This window comes from Suillus plorans (genome assembly GCF_016647745.1).
Source record: "Suillus plorans strain S12 chromosome Unknown HD556scaffold_103, whole genome shotgun sequence".
NCBI lineage: Eukaryota > Fungi > Basidiomycota > Agaricomycetes > Boletales > Suillaceae > Suillus > Suillus plorans.
Window position 1 is genome coordinate 65,302 of NW_024537487.1, and position 25,842 is coordinate 91,143.

General features: G+C 46.7%; 6 protein-coding genes across 6 annotated transcripts; 3 read left to right on the forward strand and 3 right to left on the reverse strand.

Annotated features, from left to right (window-relative positions):
• Window positions 1–1,776: 1,776 nt before the first annotated feature.
• HD556DRAFT_1456344 (uncharacterized protein) lies at window positions 1,777–3,525 on the reverse strand (the record flags this gene model as incomplete). The annotated part of the gene is made up of 7 exons (XM_041308137.1): window positions 2,887–3,525; window positions 2,803–2,835; window positions 2,580–2,752; window positions 2,451–2,533; window positions 2,188–2,397; window positions 1,995–2,130; window positions 1,777–1,939 (listed from the first exon to the last, which is right to left on the reverse strand). The coding sequence occupies exons 1-7, from the start codon at window positions 3,037–3,039 to the stop codon at window positions 1,777–1,779; spliced, it is 951 nt and encodes a 316-aa protein (XP_041153279.1). The 5' UTR covers window positions 3,040–3,525.
• A 3,672-nt stretch (window positions 3,526–7,197) lies between these two features.
• HD556DRAFT_1456348 (uncharacterized protein) lies at window positions 7,198–11,847 on the forward strand (the record flags this gene model as incomplete). Its single annotated transcript, XM_041308138.1, has 16 exons — window positions 7,198–7,297; window positions 7,427–7,504; window positions 7,817–7,917; window positions 7,990–8,149; window positions 8,282–8,328; window positions 8,372–8,421; window positions 8,471–8,640; window positions 8,695–8,944; window positions 8,993–9,195; window positions 9,245–9,450; window positions 9,507–9,662; window positions 9,712–9,867; window positions 10,054–10,085; window positions 10,136–10,780; window positions 10,834–11,171; window positions 11,219–11,847. The coding sequence occupies 16 exons, from the start codon at window positions 7,198–7,200 to the stop codon at window positions 11,845–11,847; spliced, it is 3,321 nt and encodes a 1,106-aa protein (XP_041153280.1).
• Window positions 11,848–14,054: 2,207 nt separating this feature from the next.
• On the forward strand, window positions 14,055–14,961 carry HD556DRAFT_1201250 (uncharacterized protein; the record flags this gene model as incomplete). Its single annotated transcript, XM_041296390.1, has 4 exons — window positions 14,055–14,166; window positions 14,213–14,431; window positions 14,680–14,805; window positions 14,858–14,961. Coding segments are annotated over 4 exons (561 nt in total), but the record flags the coding sequence as incomplete, so codon positions are not given.
• Window positions 14,962–17,714: 2,753 nt separating this feature from the next.
• On the reverse strand, window positions 17,715–18,274 carry HD556DRAFT_1249249 (uncharacterized protein; the record flags this gene model as incomplete). Its single annotated transcript, XM_041298827.1, has 3 exons — window positions 17,715–17,918; window positions 17,969–18,172; window positions 18,224–18,274. Coding segments are annotated over 3 exons (459 nt in total), but the record flags the coding sequence as incomplete, so codon positions are not given.
• A 2,857-nt stretch (window positions 18,275–21,131) lies between these two features.
• Window positions 21,132–21,929, reverse strand: HD556DRAFT_1249262 (uncharacterized protein; the record flags this gene model as incomplete). The annotated part of the gene is made up of 4 exons (XM_041298828.1): window positions 21,132–21,254; window positions 21,310–21,504; window positions 21,552–21,659; window positions 21,690–21,929. Coding segments are annotated over 4 exons (666 nt in total), but the record flags the coding sequence as incomplete, so codon positions are not given.
• Window positions 21,930–23,773: 1,844 nt separating this feature from the next.
• Window positions 23,774–25,500, forward strand: HD556DRAFT_1313975 (uncharacterized protein; the record flags this gene model as incomplete). Its single annotated transcript, XM_041300867.1, has 6 exons — window positions 23,774–23,796; window positions 23,988–24,101; window positions 24,285–24,532; window positions 24,587–24,796; window positions 24,848–25,041; window positions 25,099–25,500. 6 exons carry the CDS (start codon window positions 23,774–23,776, stop codon window positions 25,498–25,500), a joined length of 1,191 nt encoding a protein of 396 aa, XP_041153284.1.
• Between the last annotated feature and the right edge of the window lie 342 nt (window positions 25,501–25,842).

The following is a 25,842-nucleotide window of genomic DNA, read 5'->3' on the forward strand; positions in this document are numbered from 1 at the left end:
AAATTGAGTATACTATTCAGTATCATTTCAATACAAGATAGAATCAAGACACCTACCACCTGCCAAAGAAATCAGCAAAATGTGAGAACTGTCTGCATGGATTGCAGACAGGAAATCATCAAGGCACTTACCTCCTATCGACAGATGAGCAGCAATGATGGTCAGCATGGGCTGAGGATGACAAACAATGAAAGATACATACTCTCTGTCGACAGGTGGGGGGGCAACAAGACATTAGGATCATAAGGTTAAGAAACAATCAAGGGACTTACCCGCTGTCAACAGATGAGTAGCAGCGAGAGATGGGGATCATGAGCATGGGGCAAGGATCAGAAACAATCAAGGCACTCACAAACTGTCAGCAGGTGAGCAGCAGCGGGAGATGAGGATCATGAGCACAGGTCGAGGACTAGAGAAAATGAAGGCACTGACCCCCTATCAACAGGGGAGCAGTAGCGAGGGATGGGGATGATGAGCACGGGTCGACGATCAGAACCAATCAAGGCACTTACCACCTATCAACAGGCGAGCAGCAGCGAGGGATAGGGATGATGAACACGGGTCGAGGATCAGAAACAATCAAGGCACTCACATACTGTCAACAGGCGAGTAGAAGCAAGGAACGAAGATCATGAGTACGGTGGGAGGATAAGAACAATCAAGGCACTTACTTCCTGTCAACCGGCGAGCAGCAGCGAGAGATGGGATCATGAGCACAGTGGGAGAATTAGGAACAATCAAGGTACTGACATTCTGTCAACATGCGAGCAGTAGCGAGAGATGGGGATCATGAGCACGGGTCGAGGACTAGAAACAATCAAGGCACTTACAGTCTGTCAACAGGCGAGCAGCAGCGAGGGATGGGAATCATGAGCACGGTGGGAGTATTAGGGACAATCAAGACACTTACCGCCTGTCAACAGGCGAGCAGCAGCAAGGGATGCGGATCATGAGCAAGGGTCCAGAAATATAAACAATCGAAGCATTCACATACTGTCGACAGGCGAGCAGCAGCGAGGGATGCGGATCATGAGCACGGGTCGAGGAGTACTAAAAATCAAAAAAGGCACTTACTTCCTGTCAACAGGCAAGCAGCAGCGAAGGATGGGGATCATGAGCATGGGTTGAGGACTAGAAACAATCAAGGCACTTACTCGCTGTAAACAGGCGAGCAGCAGCGAGAGATGGGGATAATGAGCACGGGTCAAGGACTAAAAACAATCAAGGCACTTACCCCCTGTCAAAAGGCGAGCAGCAACGATGGATGTGGATCATGAGCACGGGTAGAGGACTAGAAACAATCAGGGCACTTACTCGCTGTCAACAGGAGAGTAGACGCGAGAGATGGGGATAATGAGCACGGGTCGGGGACTAGAAACAATCAAGGTACTTACTTGCTGTTAACAGGCGAGCAGCAGCGATGGATGGGAATCATGAGCCCGGGTCGAGGACTAGAAACAATCAAGGCACTTACCCACTGTCAACAGGCGAGCAGCAGCCAGAGATGAGGATCATGAGCCTGGGTCGATGACTAGAAACAATCAAGGCACTTACAAACTGTCAACAGGTGAGCAGCAGCGAGGGACGCGGATAATGAGCACGGGTCGAGGACTAGAAAAAATCAAGGCACTTACAGACTGTCCACATGCAAGCAGCCACAGGGCATTAGCATTGTCTATACTGTTCGATTTTCGTGAACCACAAACATACCAGCTGTGATCAATGGGCAACTACAATCAAGAATATATATATTAGAATGTCTGCAGTTTCAGCACTTCAGTGTTTACCATTTATGAGCACCATTACCGGGGTATTGTCAGATTGAATGAATCTTCGTCTTACTTGGAGATGTGCAAACCACTTAGCAATGGCATACTGATTGACTTCATAATCGACCCGACGTAGCCCAGATTGCTTATGTGCACGACCAACGAGGGTTCTAAACGATGTTGGAATGAAAAAAACAATGTGTGACTTGAAAATCTGAGACTCACGCGACAGCACACTTGATACAAAGGTCCAGATTTGATTGTTGTGTCGACACCAAGCACAACCGTAATTCTTCGCTGTCCAATGCGAAAGTGGTGCGTTCCAGTAGAACGTTACAGTTTGTATCCGGCTTGTTCATATCTAGGACGGTCACTAATATCAACTTCGATATGGAACAACTCAATCTAAACCACTTACTCTCCAAGCGTACATGAAACTTAGGACGTGTACGGTTTCCAGGGTCGCACAACCGATCACAAACAGCCGTCTTAGTGAATAGTTCTTCGACGCGTTGGGCTATCCTTTTTGACCGTTCTTCTCTAGATACACCCTGTATCTCGTTCTTAATTTCTCCATACGCGACTGGACGTAGAGCTTCAAACTTGGTGAACACCGCAATCACGGGAACTGATTGAACATTAGTCCGAACACGACAACTGACAACGAAGTTGCAAGCTCACCGTGCCCAGTGTCACACTCAAAGAAGAACTTTTCCTCTGACCGCTGGAATGTCCGACAGGATTCGTCCATCGGAATACAATACCTGATGACAATCAACAAGCGCAGAACGTCAGAGGGGAGTTACTTGCCAGATAGCATGCAGTCCCTCCTCCAGTTTCGTTGCGTGTACACGCTCTGAGACAAATCTCTTCATGCTCTCGAATTCTTCTTCGGATCCCGCTTCGAAACCACACGAGTCGTGGAAGACGAAACTGGGATTACTCTTGAAGACCATCTCATTCGTGATGTCGTGATTTCCACGCTGAGCATCCGTCAGCGCATGTATGCCCATAAGGCAGATGATGCACGCACCTTGATCGAGGCTTTCACGACGTCAGCATCGATCTACCCACAATTGATCAGCGATAGACGCGCGCATGGTATAGATCCCCGCACCTTGTTTCCTTTGGCATCGTAAATGTCTGGTTGATCTGTGGTGTTGCAGACCTTCTGAAGAATGGTTGTTTTGCCTGCGTTTGCTCTTCCTATGATCAGGACTCGAAATCGCCCAATTCTTTCTCTGAGCTCCTCGGCATCGATGGTCGCCATTGGGAGATCTTGATGTGCATCCTGAAGTAGAGGCGATTTTGTTTATCGTGAAAGCTGTACTGTGGTACAGAAAGATATCGTGGTAAGATATGATAGCGAACGAATACCTCCTGTATGTGGCTTCGACACAACAGCTACACACGGCGTCTATCCTATCTATCTCCCTGCGTCAAGCAACTGATTATACCCTCGCACAGACAAGAAGTTGCAACAGTTCAATTGTTCGTACGACACAGGACAAGTTTTATACAACAAACGACGAATGATGTGAACGTTGATAGAAATATGAACTATAATGAATCATCAGAATACGACGGAAATGACAGAATTTCGCTCTTCCTTACCTTTCTAGGTGAAAGACAGTAATGTCGAAAATATCTGTAGACTTGGTCTTTCAGATGATTGATCCTTGAGACATCTGAGAGCAAAGAAGAGCATGTCGGGATGTGACACATCCTCTGGAATGGGTAACATCCTGTGGTGCTCGACAGGTCTGTGCGTTTGGAGTTCCCCTAAGGGGCGGCGGAGCAGTATGTGCCATGCGTATCGGGTGAACTCGAACGTTGACCACACTGGTTAATACCGAAGGAAAGGCTGGCTGCAGAACTTATATATCCATAGACAGCTTGGGGCAGGTTTGGTACGCGTCCGCGGACGAGTCCGACTGTCCATATGAATTGGCGCATATATTGTCAAGTATAAAAGAAGACGTACCGGCTAACAAACACGTAAATTCGGAGGGCTGGCGTGCATCTTGCTGGATTACGACAAATTCCACCCCGAGAATCCTTGGATACTGACTCATGAGGAGAATGGACAAACTTCTCGTAGCCTCAGAGTTGCAGTGGCATTCAATTCTGTGCGCCATCGTGTGGCTGGGCTCTCGTTCAACTCTTCCCGCCCTGGTGCCTACTGTGTTGAGGGATACCGTTAAGTCTGGCTCCTTTTCGGTTCATAGGAAGCTCCCTGGTGTGTTTCGACGGTATTGAGATCACATAACCCCAATCGTCATGATGTAGGTGATGGAATATATTACATGACTCTGCGCCTGGAACATACAAAATAGCATGCTTTGGCAAGAATACAGTGAGTATGACGAGGACTTGCGATGCGAGCCAAGACTCACTAGTTTGAAAAGATATACGTGACTGTATCCCTTGGATCCAGCCATTTTGAAAAACGTCGACAGGATTGAGGGACATAGCGTTGGATGCTGGGTGCATGGTATGGGCGAAACCAAAATCGTTATAGTGGTCGATCAACCGGGCGAAGCAATTATTGTATCCATAGGATGTGATAGCCTCCTGCAGGCAGTAGATACTACTAGACACTGGACAGTGACTTCACTGCAGCGTTTGTAAAGGGAAATGAGTCCGTGCTGAGATAAGCAACATCGCTAAGGGCAGCAAGTTCAAATTTAACCCTCCAGGTTCCAGATTACATGGGCACCTTTGATGCACTGTACTAGAAAAATGCATCTCCAGAACGTTCCAAGATATATCATAGTTACATATATGTTGACTAAAATCTGCATAAATCCGCTATCGATCATCACATCATCATTTTTGACTTTGTCTAGGAAAGAACAGTTCTGAATTTCGTACTCCGAGCTAGTGATAGGTAAAAGACACCCACTCATCACTCAAGGTCAGATTCGATGGGAAAGTAGAGCAAAGCTAATGGTTCAACTAGACGGATTGCAAGTGCCATGTCAGAATTAAGTTTCGCAATGTCGAGTACGGCGTGAAAGTCAGGATCTTCCTGAGGACAGTAACTGTTAAGAACGTGCTCAAGGGTCAGATCCAAAGGGCTTGGCTTCAGCTCGTGCGCTGCGCCCCTTACCCGAGTACGTGCCCCTCACTTCCGAGGCTGTCGAACAATGTCCGAAGGTTACCGGACAATGTCCGGAGGGCATTGGGCGATGTCCGGAGTCTGATGTCCGATGCGCGGGAATTCCGGCAGACGTTCGGGAACAAGAGATAAGACTAATCCGGACGAAGTCCGAACTAGAAAGGAAACAGCGGAGGACTACCAGAGGTAGAGGCGGAGGTGACAAGTCTATAGGAGTCAATCCTAAGACGAGCAGAGGTCGACGAGAGAGAAACTCAAGTCGGACGGAGGAGGTAATGAGCAGAGTCTAAGATGATATTCGAACTGAGGAAACTACAGAGACTGTACAGGGTTTATATACTACTGAGGACATAATGGAGAACAGTAAGTGCAGTGCGAGGCTATGTAAAGCTATGGAGAAAACATATGGGACGACTATCACTAGTCTATCGGAACTTAGTAAAATGAAGACGGAAATGAATAAGGGACGGAAAATAAAGCGTACTAACTGATAAGGGAAATACCAAAGGGATAAGGCACGGAAGTTAGACACGGGTCGGATCTGGACGATACATAGAAGTCGGCCGGATCCGGAAATCCGGAAATAATGAGTGTGATAGGTCCGGACCCGGAACACAGGATATGACAGTAACACTGTTCAAGATGAGCAAGAACTGACTCCACGAATTAAGCTTGCCACATCAGCAGTAGGGCGCCCACTGTTAAATCCCAACATAGCTCTCTGGAAAGCCAAATTTCCCTCACTTCAATGAGAATTCTCCATGTGAGACTGAAGGCCAGTATCTTGCAGGCAACGATGATATATTCAGCCGCGCGCACAACTAGAAAATCATTCCGCGCTTCAACCTCAGAGGATATCTTTTTGATACATCTAATTATTGTCAGCTATATATGAATTGGGAAAGCATGTGAAGAAGCTATACCTTTGCGCAGCAGCTGGGTTTTGTTTTAACAGGCAGGCAACAATCAATTTGTGTCATCCTTGAGTCTCAAGGCGGTGTTCTCTGAATCACTAATGGCTGGCAATGGTATACTACTTACGACTGCATCCCAAGAAGTCAGAGTTATGCGCGAACCCTGCATCATGGTAGCAATGTACCTTAACTTCAAATTCAGTAGCGGAGGTTATGTATCAACTTCGATACCCAGCTTACCGTTCTATTGCCGTGGTATGTGTTGTGCCATGCATCGTGGTTAGTGATGTGCGGGCCCGGCTCGGCCTGAAAGCCCCGGCTTGGGCTCGGCTTTTGGGGGCTTGGGCTTTGCAAAACCTCAGGCCGAGCCGTGGGCCAAAGCCAGGCCAAAGCCATGGCTCGGCTTGGGCTCAACAACGGCTTTCAAAAACAAAATGACTCAAAATTCAATATAAGTAGCGCTCGAGTCCTACAGTACTTCATTGTCGTCCGCTGAATCAACATCAGACTCTTCCTCCTCCAAAATCAGTGTATCCCACCCCTCATCATCTGCTGGCTCGACTTCTAACCTGTCAGTCCCATGTTCGGAATCTTCACTTTCTTCTGTAAGGGATGAGGGACCAGGCTCCCAGAATATAAGTTTGTTACGAAGAGAACACTTTACGCATTGTAGAGCCTCGACGATGTCTCCTTTCAGCCGATTACGCCGCTTGGTGATCGTAATGCCTCCTTGTGAGAAAGCTCGCTTGCTCGAGACAGATGCTGCCATAATGGATAAGTAATCCCTTGCCAGCAAAGCCCACACTGGATACCTTAGGGCATTGATCTTAAAACAATAGTCAGCATCGAGTGAGTAGCGAGTGAAAGTGATTTACACCCCACCACTGAATAGTGGTCATACCTGCTGAGGGAGCGGCCTCAATGGTTTCGATATAGCTTGTGAACTCAGCCCTCCATGGTTTCGATGGATCTCCGATGGACGCGGCACCTGGTTCTGCCTCGGAGTCGTCTTCGGAGTCACTCTGAACTTCCCAAATGAGTTTCTTGAGGCCGCCAACCTTACTTTTCGTAGTTGCAGGCTGCGACAATGCAAGTGACTGATTGAGCTTGTTGTAGCGTTGTTCGAAGACGTTCTCGGCACAAGCAATCACATCATCGAGCAAATTCAATGGCCAGTGCTTTTTGAAGTATGCGAGTTTGGCTGTCGGATCAAGTACTAGTATGGTAGAGTATGTTAGAGTCAGAATGATTGGAATAGAAAATGACGAACACATGGCAATAACATAGGCAGCAGTGTCTGTAGTTTTCTCATAATATTCGTCTAGCTTCTCTGCTGCCGCCTTGAGTGCGCCGGCAAACCAAATATACTTGGGCCTTTCCACTCGTGAAGACCATGATTTGTGAGGCATCTCCTGTGCAGGAATTGCAAGATGGAGAGTTGATCCTCGATCGGACAAGAAAGCTTGCTGTGCCACGTCGGCATATGAAAGAAGGTCCGTGAACTGGCCAACCCGTGTCCACTCCCACCTGGGTGACACCATTCATTTTACTAATTAGTAATAATACTGCGTACCTGTACTTGTTACTAATTCGTAAGGAATATCTATCTACCACGCTACCAGCAATAATACCAGCACTCAGCAGTCACTTGGGCGATTTCTACCCCATAGTCGTTTGCTATAACGGGAAGACTCTATCGGGTAAGTCCGAGCTTGTCGTCACTGCCTCGGCTGATCCCTAACCCGCCTAAAATAGGCTTTGGGCGCTGTCAATTCATTTCTCGTAAGCTTTTGCTCGTCGTCCATGACAATGAGCTCATTCCTTTGCCTCTCCTACCTTTAATTTTCATCCATTTTTCAGCAGGATCTGTGTAGCGCGTAGTCACTGGCCTACTTAGTGTATTCAACACCTATCCTACGCTGTTGGACCGGTCACCATCGTGCTACTCAACAACACCTACAGTGAGCTCATTCTTTCCCTTCTCCTACCCTTAATTTTTATCCGTTTTTCAGCGGGACTCGTGCAGTGCGTATCTACTGGCCTACCCAATGTATCCGGCACCTCTCCTACGCTGTTGAACCGGTCGTCATCGTGCTACTTCACAATACCCATGGTGAGCTCAATTTCCAGCGTCTCCTGCCCTCATTTTTGGTCTGATCTTAGGTGGTCCTTTTGCATCATGTAGGGAATACCCTATTGGGCGCATCCGCTTGTCCCATTGTCGAGCCCATTGTCGACGCGCCGTCTTATTGGTCGAAAGATGGACGACTTGGAATTAAAGCGTGACATGAAACACTTTCCCTTCAACATTGTTGACAAGGGCGGTCAACCCGCTATTTTGATAGGTTACAAGGGCGACACACACCAATTTGTGAGTTATCAAGATCCCTATGAGTGCGCCGCACTCAGTCTTCGTAGCAAGTTCCTTTCCTAACCTCTGTTGCCCTCGTTACTCATTTGTGACTCACCTGTTTCAGACATTTCTTTCGCGGTTGAAGAACTTCTCATCACTATAGTCAACGAGGTATGTACAATGTTCTCTAGACTCTAGCACTATGTTGACCTAGACCGCCGCTAAGGTGGTGCCAGAAGTCCTCGGGGTTCCCCGGGACATTATGTTTGTTTATCGACACCATTGCTGATGGGCTATAGCTCCCATGCTCAAGCTTCAGCATTATCAACATGGGTCGCAAGCGTTCTAAGCTCTCGACTGTAGGCAAAGTCAAGGAGGCCATCGTGCAATCCACTGGCGATCTTAGAACTCTGCGCTCCAACCTTACGAAATTGCGAGCTGATCGCATAGCGTTTGAGAGGGAGCAGGTCCAGAGTCAGCTAGGTTGGTCTTTTCTATTCTCTAACTATTTTATTATTTTGCTGACCCATCAGACAGAAGCCAACATTACTGCAAGGCAGCTCCTTGCTGAGGCTGCACTCGAGGTGGGCACCGCAAATGATGCGAGCACTGATGCTCAGTATCCGGACCACCCTGACATCGACTTTGATATGGGTGAAGACGAAGACTATGTAGACGAGGAGGATGGGCTACAGGAGGAGGAAGATGAGAGTGTATCAGGAGGAAATAACATGGGTGGATACGAAGGCTCAGCGGTTGATGTTGCACGAGCTCGCATTGTATATTCGTGAGCTTTCTTTTTTTTCGTGGTTTTTATGAATAACGGTTTGTGTAGTTTACAAGGTAGATATCGCCACCGCCGGCCACTGCGCAGTCGACTCCAGCGCAACCGTCATTGTCACAGTGCATGGATGTCTCAAATGCCAGCCCTCGTTGCAGGCTACTTGCGCTGGAAGCACCATGCAGCCACACCGACACCGACACCCAATGTTGAAGTTGGAACATTCATGTTCCACGTCAGCACAGTTGATATTCTAGGTACATTTTTTTTCATGCCTAACATCACAGTGCCACTCATAAATTTCAGCGTCCGTGTCTTCAATATCAGTCCTGCAAGCTGCTGATGAATTGGCGAACGTGTCACTCATTAATATGGGACTTCTTGGGTGTTCCCCCATTCAGCCTAAAATAGCTGTTTCGCTTCAATGCCTCGAGTTATATCATCAAATCCGTCGACGCAAACCATCTTTTAGTGTACAGGCGATGGTCAAAGTACTCTGTGCCCTTCATAATGTATGTTTTTTGTAACGTGTACCTAAGTTTATTGTGTTTCTAATATTACATTCTAGCGCTCGTATTTTCAAGCGCTGCGGGATCAATTTGCAATAGCTTTCGATGCCTATCTCAATATTTTACGGCGGGTTCGAGAATTAGCTAACACTGCATTGAAGCGTGATACTCCTCACTGGCGCATGCTTCACTCGTGCCCTGCATGTAATTACAAGGTACATTTATTATCATTATCATTATTATATGATGCGAACTATGCTACAGCAAGAGAATGAGCCAACATTGATCCCTGCGAGGATGGACAGTATGGACGGCAATAACTCGTTGAAATGGGTCGATGGCTCTGGACACGCTGATGAGCGCATCTTCGAATCATCATATTTGATACCTCCCGATGAAGTTGATGTGTTTAAGGACGATGTGCGACTCCGGCCAGGAACATGAGCGGTTGTTACTAACACAGCAGGAGGCATCAGTCCGGCTGATGTTTCAGAGTCTACATGCACTGACAATTGGAAGACTGCAAACATGATTTCTGACAACACTGTCAAAGTTTTCGAGCAAACAGGTATTTTCATCAGTGCCTGTCGACACGGCATAATCCAGACCTTGGTTGAGATGCGGCGAAGTGGGGAACTGTGAGCCTTCTTCAGCCCTCATTTGTAATCTGATGTCAACAATTTTATAGTGCTAAATATGCTCTCGCAACAACCAATAAAGTTCTCGATGTTTACGGTCTGAATGGAGTAACTGGATACGATATCGGATGTTCCTATCAGAAAACTGTTGATGCCAGTTCTATCTCCATCAAGGCGCACTCCAATCATCATCGCTTCATTGTCAACTCATTTCACGGACATGCCCACAACCGCCGTTGTCAGCTTCGGTTCCATCCTTTATATCAACATGGCCTTGGCCTCGAGGACCTCGAAACGTGCGAGCGCATATTCTCTGCATCAAATGCCGTAGCTCCCATTATCCGCCACGCATCTTATTTTCACTGGCTTCAGTTCATCGACCTTCACTTTCAGCAGTGGGATTCTGATAGGTACCTGGAACTAAGTATGGTATTATTTAAGGTTCTTGAATTAGTGTTTGACGCTCCAATTCTAGGCAAGTTTTTGTACAACAACTATAAGCAAGCGCTTGGCATCATCGATGACCTAAGCCCTGCCGTCAAGGAACTAAAGTTAGCGCTAAATATTTCGGATGGAGACTTCGAGCGCTGGAATATGGAAGAGTTAGAATTTCTGGAGACCCTGACAGAGGAAACGGAGGAGGACATCGAGGCGATGACTTACGTGGAAGCATTACGATCACTTGCCAAAGCCGAGTAAGTCAGCGTCTGTCAAATTTTAGATTGTGCTGACACTTGCGTTATTTCAGAGCTGCATATGGCAGTGTCACAACAGTACAATTTCTGACTTATACACCCGCAGATTTCACTGCTACTCATGGTCTCCAAAAAAAAAAACAAGTGTTGGCGAGTGCTCGAGAAGCCGAACGTCACGCAGCTCACCGCAAGTTAATTCTTGAAATGAATGTGGTTGATGATATCGAGCGTCGTATGGGAATTGCCGAAAGATGGCAGCCCCAGGATACAAAATATCAGGAGGGTCTGGTATATCTTACCAACCGGCAATTCATTCGTGCCATTGAGCAGTTGCAGGGTCTCGTTGTTCAGAGGCTCTTTGAGTTGGCCAAAGCAAACATCGCTGGCACAGGTGCGTACTTTTTGTTTACTCAACACTATTCTAACAAAAACATGAAGGTTACAAACTTCGTCAACATATCTCAAACACTATCAGTCGCCGGTCAGGAGCCATCCGAAGAGCCCTTGAAAAATATAATCAGCTTGCTATTGTTCAAACGCCTCCACGAGATGTCATAGAATACAGCGAAGTGGCGTCATATGCTTGGCTCGGCGAGTTCGACCTCCTCAAGCATTCACGTCATCGCATACTTGAGAAGCCGTGGACGTCCAAGGGAAATCGTGAGGTTGCGAACAATTTCTTCAAAATTCAACGTGCTCATGAGGAAGTTCGACGTCTTAATGTCGAAGTTGCACGACTCTCTGCTTGGGTGGATTATGAAGACGCGCACTTAAAATCAACATTTGAATCATTGGTTGAATCAGATCCGACACTCTCACACGAGATCTCTTGCATGTACAAGGAGCGCAAACGAGCGAATGATGTGCATCGCAGAAGAATTCAGGCTATTTATGATCTCTCTGGATACTGTGGATCGAGGGGCACGGAGACAAGAGGCATTGATGATCACAGAGGTGGGGATGCAGATGAGATGATGGAAGATTTAAGGGGTACTAGGAGTATTGAAGCTGATGAGGATGATGCACTTTGGGACGAGGCTGACCGTTTAGAAGCCTGTATGATTTAGTACAGTACTGCATCTACTATTTTATTATATACGTGCATGCATGCAAACATTAGCTTGCTTCAAAATGTGATAGTTAGTGGTTCAATTGCGCGGATGCTGCACTTAGTATGAGAGAGGTTCTTCGAACAATTGAGAATGTCAAAGGCGTCTGCCATTGTTTGAAGAGGAAGTTGTATGAGTGAGATGCGAGTCTGAGTTAATTAAAAGTATCAAGAAAGGCATTAGTATGTGTTTGGTGCGTCACTGAGTAATGATCATGGTGATAAAGTGATTTATCACTTTATCACCATGATCATTACTCAGTGACGCACCAAACACATACTAATGCCTTTCTTGATACTTTTAATTAACTCAGACTCGCATCTCACTCATACAACTTCCTCTTCAAACAATGGCAGACGCCTTTGACATTCTCAATTGTTCGAAGAACCTCTCTCTCATGAGTGCATCTGCACTGTCAAGTATTCGTTGGCTGGATCTCGCACATGATGGAACCGACACTGTAAGTTTTACGGACACAATTGTTTGATCTCTTTGTTCAGTTTTAACTTTGACACTATCTAGCTGACATTCACCCTCAACATCGAAGCACATATCTGGCTGGCTCGCTGGCAGCGTGACACAGGAACTTTTCGCCGACCCCCCATTATTGCTCTGAACTTGAAGAGGTCGAAGAATCTAACTGGCGGTGATTCACGCAAGCTTGCAGATGATCAAACTGACAGCGCTTTCGATCGCATCAAGGATATCTTTTCAGAGCAGATCGTAGTCCCTGCATGCAAGAAAGCATTCAACAAGGATTGGAAGAATGCACCTAATGTCTCGTCTTCTAACACAGGATGTGGCTGGATCGTCGGTAAGTCTTTTTGTCATATAGCCTGACAGCTCTAACATAGACGTGATGTTTTAGAGGAAAACAATATGTTTCAGCAGGGTAGCCGAGCGTCAGTAGCGTTTGAGCTACCTGCGGTGCATCCATTGCACACTAGTACAAGCCGGCAGCCCCCTCGCTCAGCGCTTACCATCAACCAGACACGTTCTACACCCACCCCTCACAACCAGGTCCAGATTCATCATGCGCCCCATCGCCAACCTTCACAGCTCTCTCAACCACCCAACCCTCGTACTCCGCCTAGAGTGCTTGGTTCGGCTCGACGGACAGCTGGTAATCAACGGCCCAATGCTCTCAATCTGCCTGAAGGACTTCCAGTGCTTCGTCCAGCCCGACAGATGGCTGGTGATGTATCCCAACGCCAAACTGTAAGTTGTGCTCATTCAACTCAGGCTCTTTTCCTCCAAACTAATTATTTGCAGGCACGTCGCATATCCCGACATGTTCATTTTGACATAGCGTCTGAGATGTCCACATCAGGATCAACACCTAGCTCTGGCCGCGTCCCAGATGTGCCCCCTCCTTTACGTGTTCAGCCAACACCACTGCCATCAGTGAGAACAGTTCTGGTAGAGTCGGAGACTGAGTCTGATTCGTCGCTCAAGGTAAGAATTTTTTTTGTGGATCTTATAACGATTAGACATTAACTTACAGTGTTTGTGCCCTGTTACAGGAGGCCAAAAATGGACACCACGGCAGAGTTGCCAACACGTGCTCGATCGCGTCATCAGTGTCTCATGGGGGCCTGTCTAATACTCCAGTGGTGCCGAACTGTCAGGGATGTAGCCGACCCCATCACCATGTTGTGATATCTCACCCTCTACCACCTCCAATGTTGCAAGAAATTCCAGGAGGACCAGGAAGGTACACAGTGACTATTGGTGGTGTGGTGCATGCGGTGCGATTTGGGACTTAGTAGAATGACTTAGTAGAATGTATCATTATATTTCAATGAATTAATGTATCAAACTTTTTTTAAAGTTCTTGTACCACCGTGATCACCACGTGGTAAGTGGTCCTCAACAGAAAAGCACACATTAGCTACATTTAATTGCCTAAATATTCACATACCCAGTCCCCCCATCAACATTTTTTTCTACACTATGGTCTCTACTAAGAAATGTATGCGTGCGAAGCTCACCACTCAGCAGAAAGCAGAACGTCGTCAAAATTTTATGAAGCTTACAGATGCCATCAACACTGTGCGAGATTCATACCAGGAGGAAGCACATTCTATATCTCAAGACCACGGAAGGTAAGTCTATATATTTCGCAAGACGAAGGTGATCTGACGTACCTCATCTCCATTGACAGGTCTTTGAAATGGACCCGCGCTCAATTAAACGGCGGCCGATTGACTCGACAACGTCGCAAGGCAAGCGCCTGGAACGCTTTTGTGAGGGCAAAGCTCAATAGAGCAAACGAAAGTACATACCACAGTGAACAAATTACTAAATATTGAAAAATTATTAGCTCGTGGACCTGGGGAACGTTACCGGCTGCCGGCGTACATTTCAGCACATTATGCTGAACTTCAGCAGACTTACGCACGCCTGTCGGAAAGCGAGAAAAAAAAATTACGGCTCGGTATTGATGACCTGCGCGCAATGCGGGTGAACATTGTACGATCGAATCCAAAAGCTCTTCTGAAAGATGTCAACTCAACCTTTAACACAATGGAAAAAGAGGTCTGTTTACCACTTACCACAAAATCCCTTTGCTCATCATCATGCAGTGGACAGCCATCAATGCGCGTACTTCAATGGAAGGCTTTTATATTGCTGTTCGGGGAGATTTAGAACATTTTCATGAAGCTAAACTATTCCTCACCGCTAAGGCTAAGTCCTTCATCAAGGATGTGCTACATTTCGAACCGAAACACCTGGCACTCAAGTTCGAGTCATGGGTTGTCGGGAATTTTGGTGCGGGAATAATTTCAGTCATTTCGGAGGCGACATGCTCATGGGTGTGCATTATAGGCGAAGAGTCATCAAGGTCCGCAACACAGCGACTTCCGTTGTCGAAACTCGTCAGTCTGTCCAGGAAAAATATCCAAGATGGCTTAGGTATGATCTTACCATAGTATGGTACTTTGCCATGGCCTGATGTGTGGTGCAGACAACATCTTGCAGAAGAACAGGTTGGCATCAAAGAAGATCAAAATGAATTATGAAAACTACGAGAAGAATATCGTCGAAGTCTACGCAGTTGCAATCAACGGGTGGACTTACGAGAAGAGTGTCTGCAATCCTGGGAAAATTGGTCGTTGCGAACACCTAATCAAATTGTTAGACGCATTGGTCAAGGGCGAGTGCTCCTGGGTTGTGCTGAGTGACGATGAGCTATCAGAACACATCGGCGACAACCACAAGCGCCAAGCAAATGGCGAACAAGTTTACAAATCCCGTAAAGCTGCACGACAACGTAAAGCCGACAGCACTAAGAGCGCCCGAATCATTTGCGACAGCGAGGAAGATAACGACAATGAGCAGGGAGGAAGTGATGTGGAGAGTCTTGAAGGTTCGCTGAATGACACAGGTACTGAGCAGGGGCTTCAAGCGACACAATAGGTGCTGGGATGAGTAGATAGGATTTGCTCAAGTGTTACATATATGCTATTCAAATGCGAAAGACATGTCAAAAGCGGATGAGAAAGGAGGCAGAGGGTACAGAACGACCTTACTGTGGGGACTCGACGTGTTGACAACGTTGAAGCTCGAGCGTGGGAGCTATAGCATCAGCAATGATATCGATAAACAAACATAATGTCCCGGGGAACCCCGAGGACTTCTGGCACCACCTTAGCGGCGGTCTAGGTCAACATAGTAGTGCTAGAGTCTAGAACGTTGTACATACCTTGTTGACTATGGCAATGAGAAGCTCCTCAACCACGAAAGAAACGTCTGAAATGGTGAGAAACAGGTGAGTAACGAGGGCAACAGAGGTTAGGAAAGGAACTTGCTACAAAGACTGAGCGCGGCGCATTCATAGGGATCTTGATAACTCACAAATTGGCGTGTGTCGCCCTTGTAACCTATCAAAATAGCGGGTTGACCGCCCTTGTCAACAATGTTGAAGGGAAAGGGTTTCATGTCACGCTTTAATTCCAAGTCGTCCATCTTTCGACCGATAAGATGGCGTGTCGACAATGGGTCCAACAATGGGACCACCCTTGTCAACAATGTTGAAGGGAAAGGGTTTCATGTCACGCTTTAATTCCAAGTCGTCCGTCTTTCGACCGATAAGATTGCGCGTCGACAACAGGTCCAACAATGGGACCACCCTTGTCAACAATGTTGAAGGGAAAGTGTTTCATGTCACGCTTTAATTCCAAGTCGTCCATCTTTCGACCAATAAGACGGCGCGTCGACAATGGGCTCGACAATGGGACAAGCGGATGCGCCCAATAGGGTATTCCCTACATGATGCAAAAGGACCACCTAAGATCAGACCAAAAATGAGGGCAGGAGACGCTGGAAATTGAGCTCACCATGGGTATTGTGAAGTAGCACGATGACGACCGGTTCAACAGCGTAGGAGAGGTGCCGGATACATTGGGTAGGCCAGTAGATACGCACTGCACGAGTCCCGCTGAAAAACGGATAAAAATTAAGGGTAGGAGAAGGGAAAGAATGAGCTCACTGTAGGTGTTGTTGAGTAGCACGATGGTGACCGGTCCAACAGCGTAGGATAGGTGTTGAATACACTAAGTAGGCCAGTGACTACGCGCTACACAGATCCTGCTGAAAAATGGATGAAAATTAAAGGTAGGAGAGGCAAAGGAATGAGCTCATTGTCGTGGACGACGAGCAAAAGCTTACGAGAAATGAATTGACAGCGCCCAAAGCCTATTTTAGGCGGGTTAGGGATCAGCCGAGGCAGTGACGACAAGCTCGGACTTACCCGATAGAGTCTTCCCGTTATAGCAAACGACTATGGGGTAGAAATCGCCCAAGTGACTGCTGAGTGCTGGTATTATTGCTGGTAGCGTGGTAGATAGATATTCCTTACGAATTAGTAACAAGTACAGGTACGCAGTATTATTACTAATTAGTAAAATGAATGGTGTCACCCAGGTGTCCACTCCACAGATGTCAATTGCAGACAGTCGATTTTGGCACGCTTTGATAAATTTTGCTCTTGGCGTCCCATTTCATACACGAATGTATCGACATGCTGTAATGGCAAGTCAGAGTAAGAACAAAAAGGTGTGGTGGTGTATCATACCTGCTTGTTGCAATCGGCACGATTAAGCATAATGTAAGTCGAAGACCAGCGGACCTTCATATCAATTAGTAGTTGTGTTGGCAAAGAGACACCTGCTTTCGTCTGAACAGTTCTATATAGCTCTTTCCGTTTCGCCGAGGAACATTCTTTGACACAGATACTGCGGACCAGACCAATCTCGTCACGATTGACCCTCTGAGCTAGATCCAGTTTGTGAGCATGCGGGTTATGGGGGTCGTAGTGGGGTGCCTTGCTATAGGTACTGATGAGTCGTTGCATGCCGAGATTAATAACATGCGCTAAACAACTGTCAGGGTTGTTAGCAGTTCCATCAACCAAATCAAAAAGACTTACTTTATCTTGCGTTGATGCCATGGGAAATCTTTGTGGTACTTCGCCTCGTACAACTTCGAGAATTCCTGCAGCATGGTACTATTGTTTGCTGCATTGTCGCATGTGACGTGGCCGATCTAGGTCGAGATATAAGCACAGTCATTGAGGAGGTGGAATTTTTACTAACTTTGTGTGCAACACCGACACAATCAAGCACCTTGAATAATGCACCCCCTAGGCGCTGGCCATTATGGGCATTATTGAGCCGAGTAAAGCCAAGTAATGCATTCCCAGGTACCCATTGCATCAGATCGTTTTCTTCGATCCAGTGTCCAGTGACAGCAAAATAACCATCCGAGTTATCGGCCTGCCACACGTCACATGTGATATTGATTGCACCGCTGACGGATTGGCTCTAAAATCGTGTCAGATAAGAGCAGATACTGTGAAGAATGGTACATACATTCAATTTCTTCTTGAGTTTGGTCAAATGGTTCTTGAAAACACGTATGATTTCAGCACACATGGCCTTTCGGCCTGGAATCTTGACACCCTGTGTAGCATGCGAGGCAACATCTATCATTTCTTTGAACTTAGGGTGCTCAAGAGCCTGTATGGGCTAAATTCTGTTAGTTTACAGCTGACAATATCAATATGAATGAGTCTTACCTGATCTGTGGCGACAAGCCACTCAATTGCAGCTTTTCTAAAATTCTGGTGGGTGTAAGGGATGGTGCGCTCCGACAATTTGTGCTCAGTCAAGTGTGCATCAATCATTTGCTGTGCTTGTGCGGCTTTCTTTTTTTTGGCTGCGATGTCACCTGGCAATTTAGATGTGAAGGTGTTGGCCTTGGCCCATGTACAGTATTTTCCCTATGGACATTTAGATCTAGTACATCAACAAATAAATAAATGAGAACATACAGCGAATTTGGCTTCTGCATGACGGCGGAGGGTTGACATCTCGTTTACAATGGTACATTGAGCCCTAAAATATGTAGTGTTAGTGATGTAAAGACATATGCAAATGATGTGACAATGTACGGACAAACTTTGCACTTTCGATGTTTCTTGACCTTGCCGTTAGTGTGAGTGCACTCCAATGGTTGACTGAAGAATTGGTCGATGTCGCGAGTTTTATCCTTGCGTGTGGGAGATTCATCGATGATGGGCTGGACATCAATATCTGCAAGAATACCGTCTTCGTCAACATCTTCTTGAGCTTTAGCAGCTTTCTTGCGACAGACTCGTTTGCCTGACGACACTAGGTCAGGAAGGTACATTATCTTGCAGATAGACTTACACTTTGGATTCATCCGTGCATCTTCGTGTTCGTCATCACCAGATATCTCATCTTCATTGATTTCTTTGACACGTGCCCTTTTGCTGGTGGTTTCAGGTGCGGTGGTGTCGACATTCGGTGCAGGAGCAGACGGGATGGGTGCTTGTGGTGGTTCGGTGGCCGGAGGATGGGTATCATCAGTGGTGCACTTCAATGCCTCTGCAGCACGAAAGGCGTTGATGGCTCTTGTTTGAGAAGGGAGAGCTGCCTTCTCGGAGTGCTCCAGGAGTGCAGCAGTCGGTTTGACTTTGCGCACTGGACGCACCACACGTGGCTCATTGTCACTATCTGTATGGACCATTCCGACCATTAGATTTTTTCAAGTTAGAGCAAGGGTAGCGACTTACCAGTACCATAGCCATGAATACCTTTTATCCCACTACAAAAGATCAAGATTGTGATGAAAAAGTATACTTCAAACACAAAGCAACATGAGATAGAGTAACATCGACAGTGCGAAGCACAAAGATGGGCAACTCACCTGGGTTTCTGACATATGAAGTGTTTGTTGGATTTGCGGAAGAGACTAGAGTAGTAATGGTTAGACAGATTTAGATATAGTAAATAAACTCGTACCTGGTGTCCGGATGTCCATGGAAGTCTGTAACAGACGATTCAACTCCCTAAAGTAAGGATGCATTGATGTCGATGATGGATGCACAGGGACTAAAGCCGCGGCCTGAGCTGCCGGCTCAGGCTTCTCAACACATCAAGCCGGGCCCTGGGCCGTGGTCAGGCCCTGACTTGGGCCCGGCTTGGCTCGGCCTAATCAGGCTCGGCTTGGGCCGGCCCACGGCCTGAAGCCGGGCCGTGCACATCACTAATCGTGGTCCAGTCGTAGCTGTGCACAACATTCAGATATGTTCACAAGTTGCCATACACTCCCTAGATCCAGCTTATTCGTCTTAAGCACGCGAATTCACGAACTGGTGCTTGAATCACACAATTAGCGTGAATATTTGACCTGTAAGAGGTGTTCATATCTGCGCTGCACTCCCCGGATCCAGCCTAAACAACACAAGTACGCCTATTCAGGAACTGAAGCTTGAATTCATGCTGCGGGGGCGAATGCTCAAGGTGACGAAGGTGTGCATGGTTGCGCTGCACTTCCCAAATTCAACCCAACTAACACAAGTAAGCCTACTCACCATCTGGAACTTGAATTCTGCAGTTGGCGTGAATGCTCAAGAATATGAACCTGTTCATGGCTGCGCTACACTCCCTGAATCCAGCCTGAACAACACAAGTACACCTATTCAGGAATTGAAGCTTGAATCACGCTGTTGGTGCGAATGCTCGAGATGATGAAGGTGTGCATGGTTGCACTGCACTTCCCAAATTCAACCCAACTAACACAAGTAAGCCTACTCACCATCTGGAACTTGAATTCTGCAGTTGGCGCGAATGCTCAAGAATATGAACCTGTTCATGGCTGCGCTACACTCCCTGAATCCAGCCTAAACAACACAAGCGCATATGTTCACCAAAGGCAGTAGCGTAGCCAAATATTATTCATTTATTTGCAGTAAACGATTAAGACAATTAAGATCAAGCCGGACATAATTATGGTAATGATAGCAAACTACGCGAGGGATCTAGGCCGAGTCAAAAGCCACATCATTGCGCTGTGCCCTCTGCTTTGCAAGAGCATTGACGGACATGCTGGCCTTTGCTGCGTCGCTGATGTCGTTACATTGGCTCCGTCCAAAAATCTTCCTAAACAGTAGAGTCAGGTAATGCTTATTGGGAAAAATACATAATGCACCTATTCCACCACTCGAGCAGCTTATCAACCCTGCGCCGCGCACCTCGACCAGGGGGCCTTTCAAAGAAATTAATGATAGTACACCAGAATTGAGAATAGTCAAAGTCGCTGTTAAGGTCGTACTCTCGTAGGATCGGATCCGAAGGACTTCAGCCTCAGCTCGTATGCTGTGCCCCTTTCCCAAGTACTGTCCCTTATTTCAAAGACTTAACGATAACGCGTCCGAAGGTCTGGACGAGTCTCGTAGTTATATCCGGATGACTTCCGGATATCAGAAACGCGTATAAGACTAATCCGGACGGATCCGGACTAGAAACAAACAGAGTATAGACTATCCGAAGATAGAGGCGGTGACGTAGACTATCGGAATCGATCCGAAGTCTCAGAGATTGACAAGAGTTGTTTAGACTCAAGTCCGGAGGACAGAAAGAGGACAAACTAAGATGATATTCAAACTGAGGTACTACAGGAAATATACGTGGGTTTATATACTAAGAGGATAACGGAAGGATCAATAAGCAAAGGTCCGAGGCTATGTATGAAGCATATGCAAAGCTTATCAAACGCGAGTCGGAAATGAAGCATAGGATAACGGATCAGTAATCATACCGGTAATAAGTATAACCGAGACACCGGGAAGAGGAAATACCGAATAGGCTGTGTTTAACGTTATATGAACAGGAAATGAATTAAGAAGCTTATCGGATATCGGATCGGACACGGATCTATGCATCGGACCAGACCGGATCTAAGGGTCCGAAGTCCGGAAGAGAAGCATGAATATATGGGATATGACAGTCGCCATCAATGGACCGCCATGATGTCACCGAAGAAAGTGAGAATCGAAGCTGTCAAAATGGTCATGGTACATCATCACTGGCCTCGTGAAACCCTATGACTTACTAGGCACGCGATGTATGCAATCGAGCGAGAAGTGACCTTTCTCATATTGATGATTTGAGCGACGTGTTTTTTGACCTTACCAACTCTGTTGAATGACTTCTTGGCGCGTCTGTTGTTCTGGATGACATCGGCGCCATCCCCATCACCCTCAACATCTTTTGCTGAGGAAGGTGACGTGAACACGGCTTTGTACCCCTGCTTTAAAGTAAGCTTACAATCAGGTTACAGGCAGAGGGACGGACCTGAAGAAGTATTTTGCTCTTGAACAAACCCTCCTCCAGATCATCTGGGTTGGCAGTATAGTTATTATACAGGTAGGCCGGAAAGGAAAGATCCGTCATGATACAGCCCTCTGAGCGATCTCAAATGCCCGTCCGCACCCTGGTGAAAAGTGAGCATTTTTCTCGAAATTCCAAAAGTACTACTTGCGCTGGGTTGTTCCAATCCAGTTCAGCAGGGCAGAGTAACCTGCCGCATGCATTGTTGGAGAATCCATGGGTATGTTTGTCGTCGGAATCGAGCGGGAATTCTGGCTTGAGATCCCGATTAACCCATTCAGCAACAAGAGCCTTGAGCTTCGAGGTATTGTCACCTCGAGCACTGTCAGCCCCCTGCCAAAGCTATAACAAGAATGCTCAGCAACGCAAAACTGATCGCTGAATATATAGAACCCACCAATTTCAACATGTGCGTGTACTTGTTGTACTCCATTTCCACCCCCTTCCTGAACAACCACGGTAAGGTAGTTGAGAGGGTGACATACCCTGTCTGTAGCCAATCTTGGCTACATGATCAAGCCTATGGTTAGCGCTCACAAAATAACTCAAAGTCTGAAAATTTACTCGATAGTATGATCTTCATTTTCATCTTCATATCTTCGATCGTTTTCAGCAATGAGGTCCTCGACGTTATCAAATAGAACAACAACACACCTGATTGCCCTTCCTTGAGCTGTGTAATAGTTTGCTTGCCTAACATGTAGTCAGTAAAGCGACTCGGAATGATGAATTAGCGCGAGGTCGTACTTCTCTTTGACCGCACGCCCCAACTCGAGGGCCTCTAGCTTCTCCTCCAACTGGGCGATTCTACGTCTCTGGTGAGCCTGCACAGATGCTGCCTGTGCGGACGGTTGGTCGCACAAGTTTGTTGCAAAAGGTTCCCAATGCTTATTCTGCATGTCTCCGATGTTGCCGCTGTTGTCCTGTTGGTTCTTGGTGTCCGGTGTGGTGCTCTCGACACGCGATATCATAGCAAGGGGGAATGAGAAAATGAGCTGGTATAGAGAAGGTAAACAGCCAAGGGAAGAAAGGAAAGTGCGACTGAGGGATCAGAAATGAAATCAATCACCTTATATACCTGTTAGGACGCTGGCTGCCCAAAAACATATTCCTATTGAGGACAATGTTGAAAATATGGCGAGAAAGTCGCTTGAGCAAATGCCTGTTTAGAAAAACACTAACATTAGGTATAAGGAACAAAGTCAAAAGAAATGCTTGCGACTCGCCTAGTATATTAAGCCATTATAGCCCTACGAGATTGGATGACGTGATCCTGTTGACAGTAGCGAGTAAGTTCGCGCACTCACTGTGTTCTCATGTGTGGTACTGAGCGTGAGGGGAAGAGGTATTAGGGTATTAGTACTACGAGAAAAGCATATACGATAATGTGTACCTAACCATAGTTGACCATAAAGTAGAGATGATGGAGTGTGTGATGAGCGGGTCCATTTATGATCTTTTCAAGGGCATCACGGTGTCCCGTAACCATGTTGGAGTCGTGAATCTGGTGTTGCTGATGTCAGAATGGTCCATGTGAGTAATGCAAAGCACGCACGAGAATACTCCAGAAATTGACGAAGACGAAGAGACCTAGATATAGCCATCAGTGAAGAGGGAAAATAAATATGAAGAGATGATATGGGATATGTGAAGGTAGCCGTCCACAGGGTGGAAAGCATGAGAGGCAAAGGGGGTAGGTACCACCGAAAACATTTAAGCGCAAGAAGATGGCATACGGAGCAGAGCATCATACCTGTCCACTAATGTTCTGTATAAACTCGGGTGATGCAGTAGTCGGTGGACCCAGTAAATTGGGAGGCATATGAGGATACGAACGGGTACTAACCTCCTAAGCAATATGCAGGGCCTCATGGGAGCGAGTCTGAGGCGAATTTGGAAAGGAGAGAGGCTATACCTGATAGCTTTACATGAGGATCTGGCTCGAAGGTCGTATAAAGAAAAGACGGTGCTATTTGGAACAAGAATAGTCAGCACTCCCTAGATACAAGGGATGTAACAATACAGACCGCTCCGATCCCATTGTGAAGTCCTTGCAAACACGTACCCCGCCGGATGTACTACGCATTCGCATTGCATTCCGCTCCATTTGTTGCCATGACCATGAGTCAGACGGCTTTCACGCGCTCTGTCCTATTCATGGAACCAATGTTGGGAGAGCGAAGATAATGCATTGGCAGGTGTTAAACAGGTGTGTAGGATAGTAGACCTCACGGTGCCGCTGCCAGTGTTAAAGAGAGCCTGTATTACTACAAGTATAGATACCCGTACCACTCTCGTATGCACATGGCGAACAAGTTGGCGTCCTTGTCGAGCTGGTTGAGGAGGGCGATGGCTTGTATGATCATGTCGTCCACCGGTTGACATTGAATTTCAATTTAGCGCGGGAGTAGGAAGGACCAAGACCAAGCTGGGCTTTGATGAGCCTGAGATCGGTAGTATCGAGGCCTTTGAGAAGCTTTGGTGCCCAGAAGCAGATGCTGTGAAGGCCTTCCTGTGAGGTTTCAGAGGCGTCACATTTTATGGCGAGGTTTTCAAAACGCAAGGGTATAATGGTACATAAGAGACAGTCACTCACTGAACGGTGAAGTCCCAAGGTTGTCTAAATATCGACAGCCCCAATGTCTTAGGTGCGGTCATGACACGATTGTGACGCGGAACCGTCACAACTATTCCTAGGGTACAGATCATGTGCGGAGTTCGAAGATGGCTGAGCATTGCCCATCCCCACACGATGCCTTCCGATCGCAAGCAAGTTGTCGTACTCTATGCAGAGATGAAGTTGCAGAAATCTATAGACTTACCAGGTAGCTCAACTGTTGCCAGAGCCAAGGAGGAGGGGATGATGGCAATCAGGGATCACTTGAATATCCTTCCCGGTGTGCCGCATGTCTCCCTAGACCCCGATTGTACCGATTTTTACCCAGGTACACACCGCTACACTTATGACAGGATGGATACATATTCTAATACTTGATCAGCTCCAAAGGACGATAATACCATCATGCGCAGTCTAGAGGGTAATCTGACGATGGTTGTGTACCCAGAACCTCCTAAAGGACAGTGCTTGACACCCTCGCCCTTCGTCGATGCTCTTCAATCTGCTATCCATGATGTACGAAACTTCAAGGCTCAGAAAAATGCTGCATCGTTGATTAGAGAGGAGAGCCCTAAGTGTAATGTCAAACCAGGTGTGTTTTTCGTGGCCTAAGTTCATAACTTTTGGACTAATGTATTCTCAGTTGGCATTGACACCCTTCTTCGTAGATTTGAGGCAATGGAGAAAAGGTTTGAGTGTGACATAGCTGAGCTGAAATGGGACAATGCCGAGCTGAAGCAGGATAATGCCGAGCTAAAGCGGGACAACGCTGAGCTAAAGCGGGACAATGCCGAACTGAGTGATAGAATCGATGAAACTATTAGAGCTGTTTTGGGTGTTCGTCTTGTGTTTTTTTTTGTGGTTTCTTTGCATACTCATGTTTGGGCGTTACAGGATAAAGTCGCAATCAATAAGATCCGCCGGCGGGTACTCCTTGACATGGGTCGTGATCAGCTGGCAGTCATATGCGGGCACAAGAACTGGAGAGAGTGGAAAGAGATGAAGGCCACATCAACCGAAGGAGATGATTTCGCTGTCCGCACCGTGATGATGACCGAAGCGGAGATGATACTTCGGGATTCAAATGACCTGTCAGAATATTGGAAGGCTGTTGGGCAGGATCATTCGACTCTACGGCTGCTCATTCATCGTAACCACATCCGGATTTACGCAGATATTGCAGTGCACTCTTCTATGGAGAAGAATATTGCGGAGAGTGTTCTGGCTCTGGCCGCTCCAGGCGACAGGACTCATATGACTACTATATTCTGCGCAGTTTTCGATAAAGAACTATGATAAGTCTTGAATTTCTAGATACCTAATTGTAATTTGAATGGTCCTGCATATTTTGCAGGTGGAGCTCAGCATGAGCACAGGTGGAGCACAGACAGGAGAGTCACGCAAATTGGTTCCGCGGGATCAACCGTTTCGTACTTATATATTGTAGATGACTCACGCCACGCCACAAACAAGTAACACTTGTACACGTGATGATGAGTCGTCGCAGATATTGATGATGACATCGACTTATTAGCTAGCTAGTACAGTAATAATTAATGAACATCATGGGCTCATAACGCCATTCGCTTGCATCTATCTTGTAAAGACTTTTTCGCCAGGAGTAGTATAGGGCGTTTT